This window comes from Electrona antarctica (genome assembly GCF_951216825.1).
Source record: "Electrona antarctica genome assembly, chromosome: 3".
In the NCBI taxonomy this organism is placed as follows: domain Eukaryota; kingdom Metazoa; phylum Chordata; class Actinopteri; order Myctophiformes; family Myctophidae; genus Electrona; species Electrona antarctica.
Genome location: NC_136808.1, coordinates 43216871 through 43244806, shown reverse-complemented (window position 1 = coordinate 43244806; position 27936 = coordinate 43216871). Strand labels below are relative to the sequence as shown.

At 41.9% G+C, this 27936-nt stretch overlaps 1 protein-coding gene across 1 annotated transcript; it reads right to left on the bottom strand.

The window, feature by feature from the left end:
- scml2 (Scm polycomb group protein like 2) lies at positions 1–27936 on the bottom strand. Its single transcript, XM_079496168.1, has 15 exons — positions 27916–27936; positions 25198–25289; positions 24760–24828; positions 24283–24353; positions 23874–24108; positions 22424–22512; positions 21962–22205; positions 11384–11529; positions 10813–10998; positions 10046–10175; positions 8872–9078; positions 5193–5363; positions 4342–4566; positions 3822–3976; positions 1–2768 (listed from the first exon to the last, which is right to left on the bottom strand). Exons 2-15 carry the CDS (start codon positions 25217–25219, stop codon positions 2643–2645), a joined length of 2076 nt encoding a protein of 691 aa, XP_079352294.1. The 5' UTR covers positions 25220–25289; positions 27916–27936; the 3' UTR covers positions 1–2642.

The following is a 27936-nucleotide window of genomic DNA, read 5'->3' as shown; positions in this document are numbered from 1 at the left end:
TAAAATTTGATGATCATGCTGAAAGACACAAATCTGACGGGGGTCCCCGGCACACAATCTTTTAAAATGGGGGCCTTTGACATCAAAATGCTGGAGAACGACTGATGTAAACACGTTTAATTGTGTGAAGGTATATCAAACATATTTAACAAACCTCTTTCCTGAAGTCAAGAGTAAAAAGACTCATTATTTACACAGATGCAATGGAACGATACATGATGAGGCAGGACATTTTAAAAAAAGTACACCGATAATTTAACAGCGTACCCTTTTTTTGTATAAATGTGGAAAGGCTACCGACCTCTAAAAAACAGCCTACTAAAACCTGAGTATCACATTAAAGCAAGACAGTTCAAGTATTAACTTGCTGACAACTAGGTGAGCAGTGGTGTGAAAATGCAGGTACAAAATAAACAATTTGGTTTGAAAATGTTCTGAAATGTTCAGAGAATTTGTATTTCTGCCACTGGGAAAAAAAATAAAAAGGATAAATACTTCCAAGATTATAATGTGTATAACTTTTCAGAAAACATCTTCATCCAGTAGGTAGTTATAAGACAGTGAACAAAAGACAATTTCAGGCAGAAAAACATTGATTACACACGTTGATACAGGCTGATACACTTTGTTACAGTACAAAATGATAGCAACATTTTGGCTTGTTTATATACAAAACCGTTCCTCCATTAGCTAATCTTTCATAAGTACCAGAACTATCTGTACAATATTGTAAGTTGACAAATGATGACCCTTGCTGTCATTTTAACATCAGAACTTACAGTATTCCAGTCATTGTGCGTGCATATTGTGTGTGTGTGTGTGTGTGTGTGTGTGTGTGTGTGTGTGCGTGTGCGTGCGTGCGTGCGTGCGTGCGTGCGTGTATACATGCATTTGTGTTTGTGTGACTGTCAAAGCAAAAATACAATCATATAGCCAAGTCAGTATCCATGGAGACCGAGACAGCAAATAAAGAAGCTGTCTCTTCAATGAGGGCTTTCATATATTTCTGTAACATGAGCTGAGCTTACACAGTCAAATAATGCTCAGTGCTAATTTATCCATTTGTAACTCAGAGTGCACAAGTTTAAACACTTTAAACACTCTCAGATGCTCACTTAACACTGATGATATGACTGTGTAAGATCAGATCTCTTTATGTATTCATCATAACTGAGACGCACCAATCATAGTGTACCTTTCAGCACAGCTCACCTCATACAGTCACCTCCCTTGTGTAGAATCAAGCTCCACAACAAGGTCTCTGAATGAAACCATAAGGAAGGTTGTGTTATTGCATTGTGGAAAAATCATACAACAAGTCATCCACTGCCAAGACCTGAATTGGGCCCCACAATTTTGGTCACAGAATGTCCATCATAAAAGCCCAGAAGGGCAATGTGAACATTAACGCTAAAAGGGCGCAACACACGAGAAAGACCCAAGAACCAGAATCAGCTGATGAAATGAAACGACCAGTACTATCAATGTCTATCGCCTGATTTAGGGGCCGTGTCCATAGAACGTTTTGTTTGCTTGTTTGTTTTAGCTGCCACCGCCTTTCTGTCATGAACTTCTATGGTAAAGACCCACTGGAGTGGAGAACCATCATAGCGTTGCTGTTGGGCAGAAACCTCCTAGAAATATTCTTCAGGCATGAAGGAGGTCTATGAACGAAAGTTATATATATCATATATATAAAAATGTTTAATTATGTTTTTGCACAGTTTTGAGTGTGCATTTAAACCGCTTCTTTATCCCGTTGAGGGGGATAGGGCGTTCAACTTACATGAAGCTTGAGGATCATGTAACGCAGTTCATAAACACATGGATCTTGCTTGTGAGGCCCTCAGTGGTCTTCCATGTTTCAGAGCAGGACAGTCGTCACGTTGGCGTTGATGATCCATAGCTTGGTGTGTTGTTAAAGAGAGCTGCTTTGATAGCCAGATTGGCTGCAAGATCCTAAAGCTGTGCTTAGCCGATTCAAAGCTCTATATCCCTGTCTGCTTGAGTGTGCGGAGCCGGAGGCTCACTTTAATTGTTCATTTCATCAGCAGATTATTATTTCTCGATTTTGTCAAATAAAGACAAAGTAAGTGCAATCCTTATAAGTCCAATTACTGTTACTTTTCAGTATTCAAATTCATTACAAAAATAGCAGATCTGCTATTTTGGATATGTTTGTGTGACGCTGTAGTATGATCAAGTAGGGCGCTAATTTAAAAAAATAACACAAAATGTTTTAATATGGAGATAGGAGGTTTCTACCCGACACCACCGATATCCAAAGCTCTCCGCTCATAAAACACTTTCTGTGGACACAGGCTTTATATTTGGTTGCACATAGAAATGTCACAGTGAGACAATGCTCAAGCTTGTGTAGCAGTAGTGTCTCCAAGCATCTGCTTGATGAGCTAAAAGCCTAATATGTCCCCCAGCCTAAAGAGAATTCACTTTAGTCTCATCATGGATACGATGTTGGTTTTTCACGCGGGAGACCCGGGTTTGAATCGTTACACTTATATCGGCTTGTTTCGTTGTGAGACCAGTCTATGTGTGAGACACACCGGTGTGCAATTTAAGTATAAATCAGGCATATTGTGTGTGGGTGTGTGAGCGGTGAGTGTTGTGTGTACTTGTCGGTGCTATTGTTTGGTCTGTTTGAGTTTCTCTATGTGGTGACAGAGCTTGAGGGCGGGTCCCAGCTTCAAGCCCATGTACTTCATGATGACGTCACTCCTCAGCAGCATCAGAGCACGGCCGTCAATCTCCTGCACAGACAAAAGAAGCACAAACCTCTGTCAGCATTTCAATGTGCCGCATGGAAGAAGTTCTCCAAGCTCACAATGCATCAAAACATGTGAACTGTTTCCATAACATTAGCACTTTTAACAGACTACAGGGGGGGAAAACCTGCCTAAACTTAGTTTTCTTCGGCTCTGAGTGCAGCAGTTCTGTGTGACACGCAGGACAGAGGGAGGGGAGTTAGCTGGTTTAGTCGACGGTTTGTCGAACCAATGGAGTTAGCTGGTTTTGTCAGAACCGCTCTAATACCTTTCTTTGGTTCAATAGCCACTCCAACTACCAACTATGTGTGTCTGTCTGTCCGCATGTATGTATGTATGTATGTCCAAATCAGTGCGGCAATAGCGTTTGACCACAAAGTGTCACTGTTGAGCAGCCTAACACACACACACACACACACACACACACACACACACACACACACACACACACACACACACACACACAGCACCGCTCAGTTTAGACAGGTCTTATTTTTTAACCAACACACAGGGTGTTCAATAGCATTGATTTATGGAGAAAATACGGTAAATAAAGACATAAAAGCTGACATTTTAGTTAGCTGGTTACTATGCAACAATATATACTATAGTTACAGTACTTTTGTAATTCCAGGATGGTGAGATAATTTGTTTTGCCCTTTTAAGGACTGAGATCATGGACTATGTTTTACAGAATGAGAATAGCTGTGCAATATATTTCTTCTGTGGAGTCACTTTTTAAACTGAAAATTTTAAACCAAGTAGTCAAAATGTAATTCGTAAACAACAGGATCATATGATGATCATCAGTATTTAAAGTCCCACACATAATTTGTTCCTCGTTGTTTGATGTGCATAACATTTTCAGCGCATTGTGATCTTGTAGATCTGACGTTTCCCCCAGAATAGGGATGCTGCTGCGCTTCAAGCGGTGACTGCAAGATACTAGCCTCGATCGGTACACAGGCTTTAATATTTGTTCGCATTCGGCTAGCAAGATACCAAACAGGAAGAGTAGGTGTGTTGCAAGCCACTCACATGTTTCCTGAACAGCTCCACGTGGGGCCCCAGGGTTAGAGGATCAGCCTCTTGAACGAACCCAATGACGTCTTCAATGGACCAGGAAGAGACCATGTGGCTCGAAGCCTCTTTGTCCTGCAGCGCGTGGTCTGGGCCTGTTGTTGAGCTAGCTGCTGTTGTGTGTGCATGAAGAAGAGGTTTATTTTATGGCTGTCGGGCAGAAACCTCTTACCTCCATATTTAAAACCTTTTGTGTTCTTTCATGAATTAACGCCCTACTACTTCATCATACTACAGCGTCACACAAAAGCATCAAAAGTAGCAGATCCACAAGCTTAAAACGCAGTGCGAAGCGACCCCTTTCGAGCTTGTAGATCTAAAAGGTAACAGTTTTGGACATATGAGGTTTCCACCCGACAGAGACGATTAACGCCATCTAGTTGTGCGTTTGAGTGCATGTGGATATCGTCGTTGTCAAGTCAGAAACATTATTATCAGCGATATGCATGCATAGATCATGTTACAATTGACCGTATACCTTCTACTCGTCTGTGTGTCCGCATCAAAGCCAGATCAGCTGGGTTGGAGTGGAGTCGTCGCAGTGGGGTAAGTGGAGGCGCTTGTGCTGGGTAATAGGTACCTATTACAGGGCCAGGCTGCGGCAGGCGATAGTCTGACGTGTTGCGGAGGGAGCGTGCACCGGAGGCAGGGTCACTGGTAGAGTCATCATGGGACAGGCCGTTCTCAATATGGGAGAGTGGTTCTGTAAGAGTAAAGCCATGTGTTCACTGTATATTACCGGCAAATAAATTAGCATACCTTGCTGGAATGGCAATGGGAGAGACTGTTTTCAGTTTTCACATGTGCTCCTTGCCACCGAAAGAGCTGGTATTGCCCGATAAGCAACCGTTTTCATTTGTTTTAATGGTATAGAAGGCTACTTTATACTTGTGTGAGTGGTGGTTGTAAGCGTGCGAGCAAACTTTAATCTATCAAAGGAGGATAAGCAAATGCGGGAGTTAGTTTCAAGCCTAAATTCGCCAAGATGACATATTTTGAAATGTCAACATCGCAATTTTTTTCTTCTTCTTATTTTAAATGGCCACTTATTAAATAGGTTCAGACAGCTGTTTGTGCGCTGCAGTGTCATGTGCCCCTTCATTCAATGTGTCTGCCTTTCTCTTTTCTCTCTCCCTCACCCACCTTCTCCCTACAGAGCTTTAACTTACATCTTAGGACAAGCCATCTTCATGCAACATAGACATACAAAGGTTAACAAACACAAACAAAACCCTGAAATACAATGACATGATGGACCAGTGGTTCTCAAACCGTTTCATTTCAAGGACCCCCCCCCCCCCCCCCCAGTTTGGTATGCACTACCAGTACCTGTCTTGGTCCTGTCGAAGAGGTGTGTGTTGGCGTAGGGACTGAAGGGCTGGGAGCTGAACAGACTGTCACTCTGTAGATGCTGGCACATGGTCTCCAGGAAGCGCAGGACGGACGAGGCACTGGCCACCGAGGGCAGCTTCACGTAGCGGATGCCATGCTCCGACCGCACTGTGGACACACAACAACATACACACACTTCAGAGGATGCCATGCTCTCACCGCACTGTGGACCCACAACAACATACACACAATTTCCTCAGGATTCACTTATTTGCACAAGCATGACACAGAATCTGAGATCACTATTAACCCCAACATGAACCCTTCAAGGGCATCTTAACGTATGCCCTTGAAGGGTTCATGTTCTGTCCACGCTATAACTCTGGATCCTATGCTCTGCTTCAGGGGTACAGACTATAATTACAATTTAGGCATTTAGCAGACGCTCGTAAAGGGACACTTCACCCTTTTTGCAAAAAAATATATGTTAATGACGTTTAGAAGCTTTAGAACACTTTCCTGGGGGTCTTTATGTGTGCAATATGTGGTTTTAGATATTTTAGATTGTAGCAGTGAGCCCAGTGTCTGATGTCATGGACACTGGGCTCACTTACTTCCTGGACTACATCAAGGTATATGAAATGGAGGTAAAGTCACCAACGTCATTTTCGCTATCACGCAATTCCAGACGGCAGATTCGTCGCACCATGGGAGCCAAACTGCACCCGGAAGTTCGGCAGAATGCACTGGAGTCAATGAGAGCTCAGTGACCAGCTCATGAACATGAGCTACACAAACAATATTTCTGAATGACTGAGATATTTTGTAAAGTAATCGCTTCTGGCAAATAATATATCATTATTGTCTGCTGTGTTGCTTTTCGATATGTACACTGTGTAATTTTATAGAGGTACCTAAATAGCAAAAAGTATGTTTCTGAACGTGCCAAGTATCGCGAGACTGTCCACCGTTTCTTGTCTGGCAGCCAAATCTCGCGATACCCCCGGAACAGAAACGATACCTGCTGCTGTTTAAATCCTCAAATAAAATGATGTACTGTGCACATGGAAAAGCAAGTGATTAGAAAACAAACTGTGATATGTCTTCTTTTATATGCCAGAACCGATTATATGACACAGGTCTCAATGGTATCATAAATAATGTTTGTTATGAGCTGGTCAAGCTTGCTCCATTTACTGCTTTGTATTCATGTAACTTCCGGTGCGAGATTTGGCTCCCATGAAAGTGTCTTGTCACGTGACCGTGTAACTTCCTTCTCTAATCTTCCTTGGACTACATGTTGTCTCAGTAAGACAGCCCTCCTCTATCCACAAGGAGGAGCAGTGCACCAAAGTATTATGGGAATTGTAGTCCAGGAAGGAAGTGATCCCAGTCTCGATTACATCAGAGACACTGGGCTCACTGCTAAAATCTAAAATATCTAAAACCACATATTACACACATAAAGACCCCCAGGAAAGTGTTCTAAAGCTTCTAAACGTCATTAACATGTATTTTTTTGCAAAAAGGGTGAAGTGTCCCTTTAACCCAGAGCGACGTATACAGTAAGCAAGAACAACACATGTTAATACATCAAATACATAACATCATACAACCCACAGAATCATACATTCAAGGAGGAGGCTGGGGAGTTAGAGGGGGTTCGATCACTGACAGCCTGCAGAAAAGTGCTGTGACCAATGCGTGAATTCTGTTTATGTCCGAGCATAGGACAGAAAGGAGACCTTAGCTCTGGTGAGATCAGTGCCCCTTGATGAATCATAATTTTGTATGAATTACAAGTCATGATTACAACAGTGTAATGCCCATTGTGTCCAATTTTGTTCACATTTTTAAAATAGTTTTTTTTAAACAGCCAATGTATACAGGTTTAAAGTGGTTGAACTGTTTTTATGCGATATTGCCACATTTCGCTGGCCCCCACTTTGAGAACCGCTGACATGCATTACCAAACAATTAGCGGCAGATGGTCTTTTAGGGTTAGCAGCACCCTCCCTGCACTCGCCCAAACCCCTACTGTTGTCTCCTCTGTGCACCCCACCCCCACCCCCACCCAAGCCTTCGTAAATCCACCTCATCCCACTTAAATCTATCCCACATCATCTACCCCCGCCGCCCCCCAGACCCCCACCCAGTCCCAGCCTTCCCCTCATGGCAGACACCCCAGGGAGACCCAATCCCAGCATCCTAAACCAGGTTAGATGCACATGTCACTTCTCATTACCGACACACTGCTCCAATAAGCTGCTGCCACAGGCACTGGGCAGTCTTTTATTCTTATGCCCTGAGCGCGCGCGCGCGCGCGCGCACCCACGCACACACACACACACACACACACACACACACACGTGCGCACGCGCGCGCACGCACGCACGCACGCACGCACGCACGGCCAAGTGGCCTGCCCCGTTGGTGTGTACCTAAACCAATTTCACCTGGTTGATTGCTTATCCAGGCTACCCATTTGGCATTAAGAATACATTAGAATACATACAGCACTGTCTTCAGACAGAGGAATGGATGGATGGATGGATGGATGGGTGCAGTGTTTGTGTGTATAGACAGTCATGATTTCTACCTGATGTTACCTAGCTTGTGATCATTAAGCTTTATCTAGGCATGTAACGTTTCACTCAACTCACGATTTTTCAAATGACGAAAAAAACTTTTTTATTTCTCTTACACATATCCAGTATTTTCAAAACATTTCATTACATTACTCGTACACGTTTTATCGATACATCACATAAATTGGTATACACTATCTCTATAGTCATGTGATCAACACGGACCTGTCCACTTCCCCATATTCCATCCCCATTGGCTAATATTGTCTTCCAAAGTTTGCAGGATTGGTCCGTTTTGAACAAAATGCCAAAAATCATGGACACAGCGTGCAATTTCCGTGAAAATAATGCACACACATTCCCACTAGGCTGAGGAAGAAATGCCACTTAAAATAATTAAAATCAGCCTCATGGTGGCGCTATAACAGGCCAATTCATGTTCTTACCTACCAGTGAGACACCCGAAGGGCGAGAAGCAACCTTACAGATTTTATCCATACACCATGCAATTCGGTATACACTACCTCTATATATAGTCATGTGTTCAACACAGATATGTTTGATTTTTCATATATTACTACTAAAAATGTTGTCCAAACATCACAAATGCTATTATCCTGGCGGAGACCTGTGCCCCGAGGGGCACTTTTTCTAGTTTTCTTCTCTTTTCATCTTTTCAATACAGTAGGAAATGACTGGAATGTCTTTTATCTTACAAAGATAATGAAAGAAGATTAAATGTAATTGCGTTTGAATCTATTTACAATATATGCCTACCTTTAACATTCCATAATACAGTGGTTCTCCCACCCCCCCCCCCCCCCCCCCCCCCTCTTACATCTGACAAAAGTTGAGCCACCCCTAGGCCTACATGCAGTTCTCACCGCGTTGTGAGCTTGTAGATCAGCTATTTTTTTTTAAAGGGCCAGTTTTCACAATATAATGATGACATTCCCAGTTGAAAATGGATGAAAGCAAACTATGATTTTGTGCAACATGCTTACAATTTTGGAATACCTCCAAACATGGCCTCATGACCCCCCACCCCCCTCCTCTGCAGGGCTGTGCGCTCAGCTGCGCTCACTCACCTCTGATCACCTCTCCTCCAGAGTGAGCCTGGCTCTGTAGGAAGGACAACAGCACAGAGGGCTGGTAGGTGCAGTCCACACAGGCCTGGACGGCCTGCTGGAGCACTGCGTTGACCGGGGCGGGGCCAAAGTGGTCGGGAAGCTGCTGCACCAGCTTATTTTCCAGGTGGGGGCCGTAGTCACCGTGCTTGTTCACGTACACACAGACTGTGGGAGGAGGAGCACGACGTCAGAGTGAACGAACACAAAACACTAGCCGAACAGCGGCACATCACAACAATGGCACAGCAAAAATACTGTAGTAACCTACAATAGTGTTCATTAAAAGGGATATTTCAGTTGAAAACACTTCTGGGACCTATACTCTGGCTTTTGTGTGCACCTCAGACAGTTGTTATGTTGTTTGATTCAATATTTAAAATAGATTATTGTCTCCACCAGACCAAAGGCATGGGGAGAGAGTATGTTTTGCACTCTGTGTGTGTGTGTGTGTGTGTGTGTGTGTGTGTGTGTGTGTGTGTGTGTGTGTGTGTGTGTGTGTGTGTGTGTGTGTGTGTGTGTTCAAGACGGATCTGTCTGATATTTCATATTCCATCCTAATTGGCTAACATTGGCTTTCAAAGTTTGCAGGATTGGCCCGTTTTGAACAAAAAGCCTCAAATCATTAATGCAGCATGCAATTTACGTGAAATCTTTCACTGACTTTCCTACTAGGCTGAGGAATATATTCCACCCTTTTCACATTGGTTTGTTATAGCGCCACCAACAGGTGGATTTTTGCAAACAAAATGCCTCAAAATCATCAAATTGCCATCCAAGGCGTAAGAAGAAATGGCACCGTTTTCACATTGGCCTATTATAGTGCCACCAGGAGGCCACAACCTGACCTGCCCTGGTGGAGCCCTGTGCCCTGAGGGGCACTTTATCTAGTTTTATCAGACATGGCCCCATCCTAGTATATGATATAATATAATACTATGGCTGTTATCTGTTGTGGTATGAAATGTAGCTGTACAGACTACATTAGAAGCAGTGTGGTGTTTACACAAATCAGTCCCAACCCACTGTTTGAGAAACAGTGGTTTAATGTAGCTGTACAGACTACATTAGAAGTGTTGTGGTGTTTAATATACCTGTAAAGACTATATTAGAAGTGTTGTGGTGTTTAATATACCTGTACAGACTACATTAGAAGCATTGCTGTGGCTGTTATCTGTTGTGGTATGGCTGGAGCTCAGTCTGGTCTCTGGGGGCGATGCTGCCACCAACGACGTCCCCAAGGACTGCACCAACCGGGGCTTCCTCTGGCATACAAAACAAACACACCTCATCTCATTAACCGTCCTGCAGTCAACAGAGGTTTTTAGTAGAAGAAGACACGGTTAAATCCAGAGTGTTTGTTCATTTTTGTCAGAGTTTAACTTAAATGATTACTTCTGTTAATTCTCCAATACATTTCTGTCCGACAGCGGCGATATAATGTTGTATATTTGTATTCATATCCTGTAACTGTATCTGAACTTCTGCCTTTTGCGACTGAATTTCCCCTCATGGGATCAACACAAGTCTTACGCTGTAGTAAAAAGCGCATTTGTTTGGCTGGAGTAAAAATCTACAACAAGCTGCTCTTTGTTACAACTGGGTGACAGAATTGATGCAAAAAAAGAGAGACCAATTAAGGCACTTTAGTAAAGTGCTAATGCATTGCAAGACAAAAAACTAAAAACATATATTTAAGATTTTCCTATATTGTTTTGTAGTTGTTTTTGTTGCACTGTTCATTCGTCCAGTTGTTTGAGTGTTGAATTTTGAGTGGACTACAATGGATACAAGCATCCGGCTTTTTGCGTCATCCATTTGGTGTATTTATAACTCTTAAAACACTTTTTTGACAAAATTGTCAATAAAGTATTCAATCAATCAATAAATAAATCTTATCACCTTGCTACCAGGTTTGGGCCCTCTCTTCTTGTGTGGTCTTGGGGCCAGTTGGAGGCCTGCAGGACTGGTTCGGGCAGGACTCTGCGGCGCTCCGTTCACCGCAGCCGCAGCCGCAGCCGCAGCCGCCTCGGCAGCCGCCTTTAGCAAGGCAATGGTCTGGGACTTGGGGCGCCGGCCTCGCACACCCTGGAATCGAGAGTCAATGAGCTTTTATTTGTCACTACTCATACAGGCACAAGAAGTGAAATGCAACGTTGTGACTGAGGTCCACAAAGTACTGTTCCTACACCAATGTCAATAGTAATTGACGTGGTTGTAGGTCTGCTATTTTCGATGTGTGACATACAGCGAAAAGACAAAAACACATGTACCGTAGGTATAGCAGAAAACACTTAGGGTATACTACCTAGAAAGATAACGTGGCGTCACCGTGACCCCATTGAAAGTAATAGCAGATGGAGCCACCTGACCAAATGAACTCCATTGAATGGCTCCTCACGCCATAGCAATTGTAACAGTACCTAGTATTATACTAAAAGCAGCAAGTTAGTCACACCAACATGACAAATACCTTTCGGACGGGGAGCGGGGGCAGCGGGTTAGGCAGCCGGTAGGAGGTCTGCATGGTTGAGGAAGAGGAGGCTGAGGAAGAGCGGCGTGTGGGGAGTGAGGCTGTGGCAGAAGAAACAGGGGCCAGGAGCGCTCCGGGCAGGGTGACTGAAACACACAGGATGACAGAGGGAGTCAGAGGATTTCCCAGTGTTGTGGAAAGTAACAAGTACACTTACTCAAGTAAAGTAGCGAAACGTTTAGGTACATTTACTTTACTTGAGTACTATTTCTGTTTTCCAATAAACTTTCTGTTTACTCCACTACATCTCAGAGGCAAATATTGGATTTTTTTTTTTACTCCAACACGTTATTTGACGGATTAGTTACAAGTTTTGCAGATTTAGATTTACAAAGATATTATGACAAAACATATATTTAAAGCCCTAATTTTATACTGTGGCTATTTCTGCTATTTTTTGAAAAATTCTGCCTATAATGACAAAGCCCAAAATAGGGAGGCCAGGTTGAAAGTAAGATCTCACTGCATTTCTGTTTTCAGGACAAAGACAAGGAAAAGTGAGCAGCCCTGCACAGAAGATAGCTTTCCTGTTTGCAAGTGTCCTCTTAGAGATTGGCAGGTCCTTTTTTTTCCTTTAGCCCCTCCCCATACCATTGTGGGGTCAAAAGTCACTAGCCCCTGCAGAACTACCAGGTAAACCCCTCCACATGTTTCACTTCCCCTTCTGCTCACAATAAAATACACTAAACAATACATATGGGATTGTAGCCTACTATTGATAATATAATCTAAAAAAAACTCCCTAAAGGCGAATGCCTAGCAGGTATACATAGTGATAAAACAAAACAGGTGTTAAAAGAAAGAAAGGAAGATCTGGATTTTGTTCGAATATGACACAAAAGACAGCTTCTGTTTAATTATTCTGATCGTGACTCTGTGATTTGATCACATAATCACACTCTGAGAGAGAGCGAGAGCGAGAGAGAGAGCGAGAGCGAGAGAGAGGTAGAGAGCGCGAATGAGTGACAGAGGGAGAGAGAGAAAGAGGGAAAGAGATAACATCTCCCATTTCAATACAGCCTATTCCTTTGCTGAGATCTGGGGCCTGTGAGAGTGCATGTGGAAGCTCTCTCATGGGGCCTGGGCTTTCATTAGAACCTCCTTGACTGAGGCGATAGGGAAGGACTATGGCGGGCTTACACTGCTCTCCTAAGGGCCAGACATGTGAGCACCCTTAAAACGGCTTCATTGAGTGAAAGAGAGACTAGGAATAGGGGAGTATATTGTTTCAAACGGTGAAGGATCGCTCCCTCAGCGAGGACAAGTTCACACTTTCACTGGAAAAACAGCAATAGAATACCATACCACCTTCCAACTGTGAGACATTACGCTAGTTTGAGATGGAACACATAAGTACTAGTGTAAATTAATATGAACTTTCCATGGTAGATCATGACTGGTTGCAAAGTAATCCATCAAGCAATGCATTCCTTATAGTGGAATAATATTATATAATATGCTGTATGTAGGCCGGGTGGCAGAGGCTCATAAGGTACAGCCTGGATTTGGAGGTTTTCCCTGTTCGATCCCCAGCTCTTCCTGGTTGGGGGATGTACATGTCCTTAACCCCCTAACTGCTCGTGAGCAGGTTGGTGCCTTGTATGGTTTGTATGTATTATCATGCCAATAAAGCCCTTTGAATTGAATTGTATGGTTTCCTCCGTCGGCGATATATTCATATATAGGGGCTGTCAAAATGAACTCATTTAATCACAATTAACTCACGGTTAATTGCAATTTATATGTGTTTTAGCCATTTGGACTACCCGTAGTTTAGGACAGTGGTTCTCAACATGTGGGTCCCCAAATTATTTTGGGAGGTCCCCAGATGATTAGCTTAATATGTGCAACACTAGTGTTTTCTCACTCAACTGTAAGCAGACCAAAATACAGTATAAGTGTATATACAGGGTACTGAATCTGCACATTTCTTAATACCTCTAAAATTATTTTTTCATTGTGTCTAGTATACATTGTAGCATTTATGAGCACGAACTGGTTCATATATTTCTTTAGTACACTGCAGCCAGCCACACTACAACTCACCCAGAAAAAGATTTAAGGTAAACATCATGAAGCATAGGCTGCTGTATGTCTATGTAATAAATGGTATGGAGAACTCAAACAAATCCTAAATGAGGCATGTCCAGCTCATATACTGTGTTACCAAAACAAGAGAGGCATATGGTGTTGATCATGACAATGTAATTCCAGCTCGACCAACTGACCTGCGTAAGCCAGGGCCTCGGGGACGATAATGTGTGCGCACGTGAGTGTGCGTGCGTGCGTGCGCGACGTTGCATACACGAGGAAGAAGGCGCTACTGGGAAGTGTGTCCCCGGGGCTTGGGGGGAAGGGCCTGTCTGAGTTGCCTCGGTCTCTTCTAATTGCACTCTCTCACCCCACCAACCCACCCGCACATGTCTAATGCCTTTATAAATTCATGGACCCCCGTTTTGGGAGATGCATTAGGCCAAGGACTCATTTAACTATGAGTGCGCAAATAGACCTGTATGGGTCAATTTGATTCCGTTTGCACACTGTCAGAGTTACAGTCCAGAAAATGTCAATTTGGTTCCTAACTATGGATCATTTTTAGCTGGGGACCTCCTGGAGCCCCATCAAGGTCCCCTGGGGGTCTACAGTACACTACAGTCTACACTACAAAACACCCCGATATTCATACATGTGTTGGGGTTGAAACAAATGACTCAACGCAACCAGTAGTTCCAGGTGTCTGTACCGTGTAGCTGCCCAGAGCGAGATTTACTTGTAGAGCTGCTGGGCGATATGATTGACTTCAAATCATTATCACAAATATTACAGGCTTGTAGATCGGCTATATTGTCACTATGTTTTGCACGGCACCATTTTACAACAAAGTATAATACACAAGTGGTACTATGAAAAAGGATTAGCACTAGTCCACTTGATGATATAAGAAAACCCTGCATCTCTATTATTCGATTAACCTACATGAGCAGGATTAAGTTGATTAGAGGTTCTAAAAGTTTTTTTATATATATATTTGGTTAATTAGAGCATTATCAACATACTACTGACTGAAAGCACATTGATTTCTTCAAGACGTGGTCAACTAAAGGCTATTGCATTTTTTTCCGGTTCCACTTTTAAAAACTTCCGTATTTAAAGTGTGTTAACTTCATACATATGTATTTTCATGATAAAGGAAAGATCTGATATATCCATTGTCAATGTGCCCTTTCTGACTAAACCCTGCAGCTTAAAATTGACAGAGAACATGATTACAAACATGTGGTGGTCAATGCCCACTTGCTATAAATATTTGTATAACTACTCAACTTTAATACAGCCATTTTATCAAAGATAATTATACACAAGGATGAATTTCCAGTGCTTTTAAATGTGACTTAAAAATGACTGGATCAACTGCTTTTCTACAGTGTCCAAAACAAAGAGACCAGCTTTAATCATTTACACTTAGCTAGTAGCTCGGAAGTTGCTACTTTTACCAGCAGGCATGCAAAGTCAAAGGCTGACTACACATTTCTGTTCTAGTGATATCAGTGTTCTAGCACTAGCTAGTAGCAATGTATCTATGCGTTTATTTTATGCTAAAACATTTTGAAAGGATAAGATTTGGATTTGAATGAATGACCCCTCAATCAATCACTGCATTTCAGTCCACATTACTCCTGAACTGAGTGGAACTTTAAACTTAACTTGAATTAGTGTGTATCACAATTCACAGACACTCTTTTCTCTGATCTTGTCATGTAACTTTTACATAGATGAACACAATTTAACACCAGAGTTTAACAACAAAGTGAGTGCATTTAAAATGCCTTTTGTGTCCCACAATAGCTACAAATGAAATAAAAATGCATATTTATGCTATACAAGATTAAAGAGAGCACACCAGCAAAGATTTGTAAAACAAAAAAGGCAAAGACATGAGACTCACCAAGACAACCTAACTGAAAAAGCAACAACTTGCGTTAGCAGTGCTTTTGGCTGCAGCAGCAGCAGTAGTAGAAATAGTGGATGAGTAGTAGTAGTAGTAGCAGCAGTATTAATAGTAGAGTAGTAATCGTAGTAATAGTAGTAGTAGTAGTGGTAGTAGTAGTAGTAGTAGTAGTAGTAGTAGTAGTAGTAGTAGTAGCCTAGTAGTAATGGTGAGCCAAAAACAATAACAGTCACTCACTCACTGCAGTTGTTTCCTGGTTCTCCTTTTCAAGCAACTCTCGTCTTGTTTTTGCCTCAATGTTCCCCCCCACCCCTCTTCTAATGTGTGTTTTTATAACTCCCTCTGCCACACACTCACTTGTAATTTGCTACTTGTTGCCTATATTCTGTATCTCTATCTCCTTTATTAGCTTTCTACACAGCTTTTTCCCTCTCTCCCAGCCAGCAGTAGTAGTCCACTCCACAACAAAGCCCACGCTGGCTGCTGCTAGCTGAAGGCGGCCTGTGTGTGGAGCTTCCCTCCCTGTGTGAATGAGCCACATTAGCATAGGGCTGGGGAGGAGGAGGGGGAGGGGGAGGGGGAGGGGACAGACAGACAGACAGACAGACAGACAGACAGACAGACAGACAGACAGACAGACAGACAGACAGACAGACAGACAGACAGACAGACAGAGGGACAGAGGGACAGAGAGAGAGAGGTTTTTCTTTTATTTCACACTCGCTTTGGCAAGGTAAACGTATGTTTCCCGCCATGCCAATAAAGCCCCAATAGAATTGAAATCAGAGACAGAGAAAGAAGGGGGGCGGGGGGGCTGGGGGCACTGGGGCCTTTTATTCATGTTATCAGTAGGCCCTATCGACAGCCCACATCAGTCACCTGCTTCTCAGTGACGCCGGGACAAGGGAGGTGAAAGGGGGGCCGGGGTGAACGGCAGGGCTTGGGGAGGGGGTGCTAAGGGGGGTTGGGGAGGTAAATGGTTAAAATGGACCAGAGACACTACTCATGGGGTGAGGGGAAGACACTCCTGCTAGCATGCAAGCTAGTTTAGGCACATGCACTAGAGAGCACACAGGAGAGCAGAGCACACACACACACACAAACATAAACATACGTGTGTGTGTGTGTGTGTGTGTGTGTGTGTGTGTGTGTGTTCACACAGAAACAAAGCGTGCACACACACGCACACTGCCCAAGAGGTCGTGCTGTGTGTAACCCTAGCCGATTCAGACACTCCCACAGGGGGAGGTGAAAGATGGCAGGGCCCCGTGTCAGGAAACACTGGCACAGTCGGATAGCAGGCCAGCAGCTTTCCTCTGCCTGAGAAACAATATGCAATAGAGACGTCAGACACGCCTAGCGGAAGCATGTCAAAAGCACCTCACTGTAATCTGAATTGTAGGCCTACAAAGACATCTCACTCTGGAAGGAGTTAGGATATAGACCAGATGAGAATGTTTTTAAACCAAATGTGTGGAGCGATTTTTCCAGGTATAAAGTCTTGGATATCTCCCCAAAATAAAAGAAAGTGTCCAGAACATTATGCGGTTTGTCAACCTGTGTTTGAATATTATACGGGCAGCAATGGCTCGGATGTAGAGCGGCTGTCTTGGAATCCGAAGGTTCCAGGTTTGATTCCCGGGTCATCCTGGCAAAGTGTCGAAGTGTCCTTGAGCAAGACACTGAACCCCTAACTGCTTGAATGGTTTCCTCTGCCATCGGCGTGTAAATGTGTGAATGTGAAGTACATTGTAATAATGTAAAGCACTTTGCGTAAAGCGATATATAAATGCAGGCCATTTACCAATATTTAGAACAAAATAATATATTTTGAATATGTCTACATGTCTGTTCCTCCAGAAATAAGGTTAAGGAATAGTACTGCTGCTGCTCAAATGCGACGCTGTCAGCAAAACCTGGAAATACATTTTCCGTTGTGGTAATTTCATGATGATTTATTCTAGGATATATAACATTTAATTGTTATATTTAGCTTATATAAGACATTGATAAAGTTGCTCTGCAAGTTTCTATATCTAGGCCTACACAAAAAAAGCTAATTACTTGATGAGGAAAATCATTTCGCATGATGACAGAGGGATATGAAGAAATAAATACAATTCCTTAATATGGCTATAATATATGGCTTATAAAAAATCATGTATCATGTATTTATTATTAATATGTCATGTTAAATTAGCACGGTAAACATGCATGTCTCATTCTGTCAAAAGTAAATATTGGCTGTACTTTTACTTGTACTGACTGAAAATAGTACTGAAGAAACATTAAAACAAAGTTCTGATGTCTGTGTTGAAATGGCGCTCTAGGCTATGCAATTTTAATTTCCATATATAATTACAATTCTTGATTGCCTATAATATTCTTAGTTGGGACAAATCTTCATGAAAAGCAATTAGAAATGTGAAGTATCTCACAACAACAATAGAGGAAGTCTTCCTCCCTGTGACTGTCTCTCCATTGTGATGTGCAGCTAATTATCAGCTCATTATCACTTCATCCTCCAAACCCCCGTCACCCACACATCTACTCACATACCTCTACTCTACTACTACTCTACACAAACAGTGCTTCCCAGCCTTTTCTGGATCAGGGCCCACTTGAAAATGTGTTTGTGGCTCACTCTGCATCTGACCAGATGAGTGAACCATAACATAACAACTAACAAGACCATAACAAGAAAACAAACCAACACCAGGCTATAATGTATAATAAACATGAGTCATTAACCGATTATGATGAGGTAGGCTACCAGCCTACCATAATTCAAAAGTTGGACACATTAACAATTAGGCCTGTACAAAGCAGAGCATTCATAGCCTGGCTAATAAGCCAGACTAATATCACACAACACTGTCAGGCAATTTTTCTTTTGCCAACGGCTGATTCGGTCTGGTTTATTAACCAGGCTAGAGCATTCACACAGCAGAGTGAATCATGATAGGACCCCAGGTGTACTAAAATGTCTTGATTGTTGCAACGCAGCCTCTCCAACTCATTAAGCATCTAGTGAAACAAGGAATGAAGTGGAGGGAGGGAGGGATGAGGATGGGTCCATCATGAAAATTAAAAAAATCATGGGCATAAAGCGATTTTATTTTATTTTATATATATTATGTTTATATTAGGACCACAATGGAAGTCCCTCACATGTCTGACTGTACTTTGTGATGTTTAAGTATTCAATCAATCAACTGAGATTGTGTTTGGCTTGGATGAAGGAACCAATATATCATAATAAATTTAAAATACCATGAATATATACATTTTTTGCATGTCTTGCCAATTATTTGGGGGTCCACTAGGAATATCCTCACGGCCAACCAGCAGGCCCTAGCCCACAGGCTGGGGATCCATTCTGTGATGTTGTGTAACCACACGCACAAAAAGGGTATGTGTGTTGCATATGCAAGGGCCTGGCACAAATCAGGACTAGAAACAGATGTGTGATAATGATGTGGTACCCCTAAGCAGGCATACTGGATTTGGCGCTTTTTTGCACGCACGCACACACACGCGCACACGCACACACACACACACACACACACACACACACACACACACACACACACACACACACACACACACACACACACACACACACACACACACACACACACACACACACAGTCTCTCTCTCCCATCAATCAAGCTTGTTTCCATGCTTTGTTTAGTTTTGTTTAGAGCCATGTGCTTCCTGGTCAGTGGATACAGACACAGCAGTGTATAACGGTAGTACAAAGCTAGAGTAGATATATACATAGGATGACACATATTAATTATGGCTGCCACTAGCAGTGGCATCACATCCGGTATCTCGAAATGGACAGCCACACTGAGAAGTGACTCAGTGAGTATGCCTAATGAATGACCATTGGCATGATGTCTACGTATACAACATTTAGATCTGTTATTTTCGCTACTTTGGTGTGACACTGTCATACGAAGAAATATTTATTATTTACAGCAAACATAAAAAGTTGAAATACGGAGATATATGGGGTTTCTCTCCAACAGCGACGATATAAAGATAGAGAACAGTTGTAATACCTTAAGATGAACAGATTGGGATCTAGCTAAATATTTTGAGTTTCAAATTGATTGTAATCATTTCCAACAATCTGTTTATGAACTAGATCCAATTCTCTGAATTGAATTTGGATGAAAAACTTTTGATTAATAGTTAATTATTATGCATACATTATTATTCTGACCAAGAAACAGACATATGAAAAAAATAAAAAATAAAGGTCTAGCAGATTTAAAACGGATATTGAATATTTACTCATTATAAACTTGTCATACATTTGTTATAAAATACACACAGGATGTTACGTATACAGACATCGTTTGTAGAATAGACAAAGGACTCTGTGAGAGGTTGCATTAGGTTGTATTGAATTAATTCTGACAGCAGAGGAGAGCATGTCTTTAGAGAATTGTGTTTGATTTCGAGGATTTTCTGTACGAATGTAAACTCCAAGAAGACCATTTATATAACAGTGAAACACAAATTGATTGAATTGATTCTGAATATATAGCCAAGAATCACAAATGTATGTTACACATGTTGATTGTTCCACGTGTTATTTCCTTAGATCGGATGTATGGTGGGGAGCCCCATATCAAGGGGTTTCCTGCTTACCAGTGTTGCCATGTCTGCTTATTGACTTTAGGCTTGTTTTTCTCGAAGGTCACTTTTAAATATTGGTAGTTGAGGGTTACAGTTTCTAAAATGTAATTGCTTATTTGGGCCCCCAGAGATTTATATGCATTTGTATGTGGAACCCAATCTGAACATACTGTATTTTGTGCCAGGGATACAAGATTTGTGTTCAATTCAAAATATTTTTCTTTTCCACAATAATTCTTGATCTACATGATGCATTGTGAGCTTGTAAATCTGCTATTTTGAAATAGATGAAAAGTGGTAAAACGTAGCCCCGGCACATCTTTTGGGCTTGTTTTCATAGACCAGGGCTGCTCGTTTCTTGTTGTTCTTTGGAGAAAAATATCTCAATTCTGAGATATTATTGCAAATACAGGACTATAATAATGCATTTCAAAACCGTTATGTGTACAGTAGGCTACACTGTACAGGAACTAACTGAACCAAGAGAGCTTTAAAAATGACTTAGATTATCAGATATTCACGAAAGAAAGGTTCAGAAGTGAGAAACTGAATTCTACTCAACCAAGCTAGGTACTGTACATCTTCAGAGAAGCATTGTGGACTCAATAGAATGATGTTTACATTATTTAAAACATGCTTCATTTGCATTCCCCCTGATGCAAAGCACTGGCCTACAACACAGAGCCAGGGTATCAGGATCTATGCTTGTGCTGCCCTCTAGTGGTACAAAGTATGTAGCATCCTTTTTTAGGTTATTTTACCACCAACATTCTGTTACCACTGTTAATTATTTATACCATGCATGTCTTGAAAGCAGTATCCTTGAATGTTTGCTTCTAGTTTGATTGCACCAGTACACTAATAATCTCCTACATTTGACAGCACTAAATTAGTCTTCAATAAGATAATATCCTCTTTGTCTTTGACATTAATTCCAGGGCTCCTACCGCTCCAGATAATATTCCTGTCCCTAAAGTTACACTGGACAGGGCACTCTCATTTAAGAAACACCTGGAGAACACCAAATCCAAAATTAACACCCGGCCGCAATAACATCCTGTGTAAAGGAGTGATCTCCAAGTGGGACGCCGATCCACCACCAATCCGTGCAACTGCCATGGCCCTGTGTTTCTCTACAAGTTTCTCTACAAGTCTACAGAGTATGCCTGCTCAAGCTGGAGCCGATCACATCACACCAAACCGGTCGACAAAGCCATAACCCATTCTGGACGGGAACCTCTTTTGCTGTTTTAACTAAGCATTATGTTATACTTGCCCGATATTGGCAGAACTACATCTGTTCTGTTAATTCCTGTTGAGACACATTACACCGCTCCTAGCTTCCCTTCGCTGGCTGCCAGTGAGTTTCAGAGTTGACTTTACTGATGACTTTTAAAGCCTTGCAAGGCCTGGCTCCCAGCTACATCTCTGATATGCAGGAACTGCATAAGCCTTAGATCCTCAGGTAGGGCAAGAAATATATTTTTTAATCCTATATTAGAATTGGCTAATGGGATGGTGGGCCGGCTGGCGGACCACGGCTATGTCTCTCTGATTCAGACGTAACCATGAACAAACCCACTATGCCCATATCAGCATATCACTGACTCAGACATAACCATGAACAAACCCACTATGCCCATATCAGCATATCACTCTGACTCAGACATAACCATGAACAAACCCGATACGCCCAAAGGCATGTCACTATGACTCAGACATAATAACCATAAACAAACAAATAATAATTATTATTATTTAAAGCAGACCAAGTTACACATTCAAGAAATCTTTCAGCGTACTGACCAAATACTTTGAAGACCTTTTCAAAATCACCCTTTTGTTTATAAATAAAATGTATAAAGGCATATATAAAAAGTTAAAAACACAATAAAAACATTCTGGCAGTACTTACAAAAGTTACCAGGTGGCTGTAAGCTGTGTTTTGTCAGGGAACACCAGCCGACAGGGAAGATGTCTCTTGAATCGAAGGGGCACCAGTAGTCAAAGGCTCCCCGCCAGCCGTCAAACATGACAAAGATCTCCTGACCCCTGACCTCTCCCACTGTGGCCGGACAGATCAGGTAGGGGTTCTTCCTGTCTACGGCCTCCAACTTCATACCGGGTTGGAAATGGTTCTTAACAGGACTTTCTGGTTCCTATATATGCACACACGCATGCGCGCAAGAGTAAAGAGTAAATTCCTCAGTGTCCATTTAACAATGAGAGTGTAGAAATATAAACAAATGGACCTGGAAGGGTCCATTTGGTTACATTTTATGTGGATAATATGTTCTTAGCTTAAAGCTTAATCATGGCCCATGAACCACATAGTAACAATGAATGCATGAAGCCTCTACATCCAGCAGGTTAATACCTTCTTGAAGGCTGAAGCGGGGCCCATTTCTGCTCCGCTCAACGTCCTCAAGAGGAACATGGGCCAAGACGACGCATTCATCCTGAAACCTGACAACATGATCAAAAGAACAAACTTCAGACATCATGTAATATACCGTTTATATGATGACACGGCTGAGCTCGAGCCTTTTTCAAAACATACCATACACACATTATATTCTTATACACTTTTAAAATATAGAATCATAGGGCCTGGGCCGTGGCTCAGCGGTCCAGGCACCTTGGCCGGTAGCCCAAGCCTGGCAGTGTGCCGCGGGCTCGACTCCCGATCCCGACGGCCTTTACTGCATGTCACCCACCCATCTCTCTCCCCATTTCCTGTCAGCCTACTGTCTGTCCCTCTATAAAAAATATAGATAAAGGCGAAAGCCACAAAAAAACATTTAAAAAAAAAATATATATATATATATATAGAATCATAGGCCTACTCGGGAACTATGCAAGTCGGGAACATATGCTCCACCCTACCCATTGTACCTGACTTTCTTTATTATTTTTAATACCCGCCTTGGGTATGGGCAATTGGGCACTGATGACACGGAGGAGGGAACACGCCCACAGCGGGAATCGAGCCCAGGACCTTCTAGCTGTGAGGCGACAGCACTACCGAATGTGCCACCGTGCCCCTGACTTTCTATTTGTGTCCCTTTTATCCCCATACATGGAGATGTCAGTGTCTGTCTGTCTGTCTGCTAGCCCTGGTCCAGTGCGTTAGCGAGTTCTCACTACTGCCCCCCCAGAAAAGCCTCTGCTGCACACAGGTAAAAATTCCAGTGCCGTGCGAGGGGTCCAACTTTACTAATTTATATTGACCAGATCTGTAGAGGGCCCTCTAAATAAAATATTTTTGTTTTAATGAATGCTCAAAAACTATTATACAGAGGAGCTGGGGTCCTGAGGTCCTGAATCTTACCCGTGAGGCTTTCCGTCAGGGCATTAGTGATAACTTGCTAACGCACTGGACCAGGGCTACCTGCCTGCCTGTGTCCCTTTTATGCCCATATATGGAGTTCTCTGTATCTGTCTCCCTTGGGTCCTCTGCGATACGGGCGCCTCGTTTGAAGTGCTTTTTGAAGTTTGAAGAAATCAGGCGGTTCTCGAGATGCCAGAAGGGCAGATATATGCACTTATGCAAAGATTTCACACATTCATAGTAGGATGATTAATTACTTTCAACAATGTTTAGTAAAAGAGAAAACTTGGCCAACATTAATACATGAATTTGCAAGTATAGTGTGTTCCACCATTTATCTACTTGAAAGTATCTCACTTGTCAAATAAAATAACTAAAATAGTATATCGACAAGCTCACAACACATCGCATCGTGACACGTTTCTATTTTCACTATTCGGCAAACAACAAACTACTGTATATAGTGAAGGGCTTGGCTGGTTAAATGCTAACTAACCCAACGGTGGCTGTAGCATGTCTCCGTTCCTCTCACAGGTTCCAATTGGTTGGATATCTGATGAGTCCACTAATCGCCAGAAGTCATTGGTGTTATCGCTACCATCCAAACGCAAGCGCAGGCGGGTACCCATCATGCCCATCACCGTGGCGATGCACACAGAGTTGTTGTTACGGGGATCGCGTGCTTCCAGCTTCATACCGGCCTTGAAGTCAGTTATTGGGGGGGTCCTGGACTGCAGGGGACCAAACAGGGAGGACTTTATTCATTGCCATGCACTCACATCAATTTTAACCACTTTCACAACACTTTTACAAAGGAGTAAGAATTGTTAGGGTCCTTGCTTGGTGCCCCGCATTTAAAGTATACTGTAAGTATAAATATAGAATGTGTTGTAATGAACAGCTACCTGTCTGAAGCAGTTGGGGGAGGCGGCGAGGGAGGAGGTCTCCTTTAAGTATTCTTCCCAACTGAATGGTTCTATCAAACAGAGAAAGATGGACCTTTGTTTACTGAAAGCTTTTAGCTACAACAATCTAAAAACCTTGATACAGAACAAAGAAAATTCGCAGCATACACAACAAACTACTCTGCGTTCATGTAACCCTAAAGGCCTTTACACATGTCGGGTGTGACAAATAAACGATCGAAACGAACGAAATGTTGGTGAATCTTTTTTTTATTTGTGATGAAAAATCAACAATTGTGTTGATTTATCGCTGCGTAATATCTGCGTATATATCAGTTTTTCCACCCCAAATATATTAAAGTCAGTGTGTAAGGTCTTATACCTTTAAGAGTGTAAAAACAGACATGTAGGGTTGAACTTTATAATAAATGGGATGTATGTAGAACAGGAACAAACATGTGCACGGTCAGAACCAACCATTGGATTTATCCAGAGCAGATCCTGCCGTCACACTGCTTCTTCTCTCCTTCCTCTCTTCTTTATGGTCTGAAATGAGAGATGATTCAACCAGTCATCAGACCCTTTTGGATCCATTTGGTTACATTGGTTACATTTGCACACATTTGCAAACCTTTAATAAATAAAGAATCCTAAATGGATAAAAAGTGAGTGCTGGTATTCCTTTCTGTTACACTGTTACATTACATTTGCACACTCACAAGAGTTACAAATGGATATTTATCATATTACTAGTTGCTCAAATATTTGCGCAAGTGACACAAACCAGATGGAGTAATTGAAATAATTTAAAAGAAAATATATTTAGGAGAATAGGATATTCAATATATATATATATACTTTATTTAAACAAAGCACAGTTATGTTAGTATTGTTGAAGCAGATTGTTGTGCCTACCTCTGTGTGGTGTTCTACCCATGATGACTATGGGGAACCGCACTGCTCCAGCTGGGGCAAAATCAGGACCTTGTTGATTCCTTAAGTGTATCCTGGAGACAGAGTACAGGAAGGCACAGTTCATCCTCATAAGCTTAACATTGCTAATCTCAGAAATAGAAAATTGTAGTAGTCTGCGACTCTGCATGTTTTAAGCCTTTTTGTGTGTTCGTGTGACGTGTGCATAGAAAAGCGATGTAAGGTATTAAAGTAAACAATTTTCATTACATAGTGGTCTCCCCCCATCTTTTTTACTTTGTATCTTTTCTTTTTTGACTTGGACTGGACTTTTTGTGTGTGGCAGATCAGAAATAGATTCAGAAATATAGGATTCACATTATACAGGAATATCCAACTTAAACCCTACTTCAAAAATTGTGGAAAGACTATCTGCTTTCCACTACGTTTCAAATGTTGACAATTGTTTTGCCTATAATGACATGCCCAACATATAGGGATGTCAGGTTGAAAGTCATTAATGTAACCCTGAAAGTGTAAAATAGAGACATAATAGGGTTTAGATTCCAGATTTCACTATATACTGTGCAACATCACTTGCTAATGATGGAGTAATACCTTTAGTGCACAAGAAAATGTAAATCCATACAGATTAGCATTGTAGTCAGTTACAACAAAGTATGCAAAACGTAGTTATGTGTTCAGACTTTAATTGTAAAACCTTGGATCACGTTTAATTTCAAAAGGTGTTCATTATGAACATGAATGTGTATCCATAATATCAAAACAAAAAGTACCTTTTGGATTTCTGACCTTTTTAAACATTACTTCTGTGTAATTGAAAAAGTTCACCTATTGTTTAATGCCACACTTCTTTTACACTGGAGATCTTATCTGATCTTATATATCAACTTGTTTAGCAGGTTTGCAGATGAAATGGAAATATAGAATATTTTGCAGTTTCAGTTGTCAGAAGAAACAACTTTCTATAATAGTCTGATGTAATTACAATACATTCACAATACAGTCGTTACCAAAGCCTGCTGAGCAAATCTGGTCGAATGATCCAATTCAGGCTAAAAATAAGAGAATAGCCTACTTTTCCTGTAGTCATTTCATGGTAATATGGTATCAAATCCAAAAGTCTGAAAAAGCAATGAAAGTATTCCAAGATGAATGATGAATTCCAAATGAAATCTCTGGAAATGGGAAGAGAAGTTACAAACAATCCCTCCAAATAAGAAGAGGTCTAGTCTACTTTTGTTGTCTCAACAAGTTAAGCGTCCAGTACAGTGTATACTATCTGTCCTTTGCCTTCCCCCCCTCCGTCCTTAGCTGTGAATCCCTTTGAGTTAGAGGCCATAAAGATTCCAAGCTGCCATAAAAAGCCATTAAGAGGTGTGCACGCGGGGAAGTCTGCTAGCTAGACATGAAAAGGATACCATCATTCCAACTCCACTACCAACCCATCTTCAGACTGTGAGTTTACTTTGAGCTGGCCTGTCTGCTTCGTTCAAAAGGGTCAGACAACTCCCCCACCCCAAACACACCAGGAAGCACTTCAATTTTACAACCTCCATTTCTCCCAAAGCACTGATCTCTGATTAGCGTAGGCCTACTACTACTCACCAGCGCTATACAGAAAATATGTGAAAACTGACCCAAGACATGTCACCCCCTACTACTGTTGTGATGACAGCAGTTGTCAGAAAGTTATTTGATTTATCTTTTTGTGTTTTTACCGAAAATAGTCAGTCATTGGGTGGACTTTGACTGAAGTGAACATCCTCATGAATATTTGTTAATGATTTAATTGCCCAATTAAAATAAATACAATAGGCTCTCTCTCTCTCTCTCTCTCTCTATATATATATCTTTTTATGGCTAATTTATGGGCTACACTGACAACGCCCACTTACAGTAGCCTACAGGCTACTGTGTGTGTGTGTGTGTGTGTGTGTGTGTGTGTGTGTGTGTGTGTGTGTGTGTGTGTGTGTGTGTGTGTGTGTGTGTGTGTGTGATTGTTGGTAAAGATCAGATTCCTGCTGTGTGAAGCCATCACGGTCAGGCCGCTGCACTACTTGGCAGTGGGGAGTGGGCGTTACCTAAAATCGCTTCACATGATACATTTGATCAATGAATGAATATTATAACTGTCTAATGACACAGTACACTGCAGTTCTGTCGTGGCTGGGTGCCGAGTCCCGACAAACAATATACATTTTTGACATGTGCCACGGATTGCGCGATATATAGGGAAAATGATTTTCACGGACAATAAGTTATAAAGAAATGATGCCTTTAAAATGAATTTGGAGAAAGTGTGACGCATTTTCATTTTAGTTAACAAATTGTGGGCGGGGACATATTGGTATTGGAGCACTACACGGACTATACGTTGTGTATCAAGCAGCAGCAACACGACACACATTATGGCAAACGTGTTTTCGGTGGATCATTTTTTCATTCACAACAACACGCCGAGCGATTATCACCTCCTAGCTGCCTGTCCAGATCGCAGAGTCCCGCAAATGTGCCCACACTGCACTACGCAGCAACGCTCAACGTCTGCAACAAATACACATGCTCTTTCCCCCCTAATACATGTCGAAATGAATAACTATCTGTAGCGTTTTCTGTGGACATCTTCGCAAATAAACGCGAACGAATCCAATCACGTATGCTGCAAGGAACTAATTAGGAAGCATGAGCCATACCCACCGTTTCGACAAGGTATTTTGA

Excerpts from the sequence above, each read along its gene's own strand:
- scml2 (XM_079496168.1), bottom strand. The coding sequence starts at position 25,219 with ATGGGTAGAACACCACACAGAG. Across the intron at positions 24,354-24,759 it reads TGCTCTGGATAAATCCAATG|AACCATTCAGTTGGGAAGAA; the intron begins GTTGGTTCTGAC and ends TCTGTTTGATAG. Across the intron at positions 24,109-24,282 it reads CCCCCAACTGCTTCAGACAG|TCCAGGACCCCCCCAATAAC; the intron begins GTAGCTGTTCAT and ends GGTCCCCTGCAG.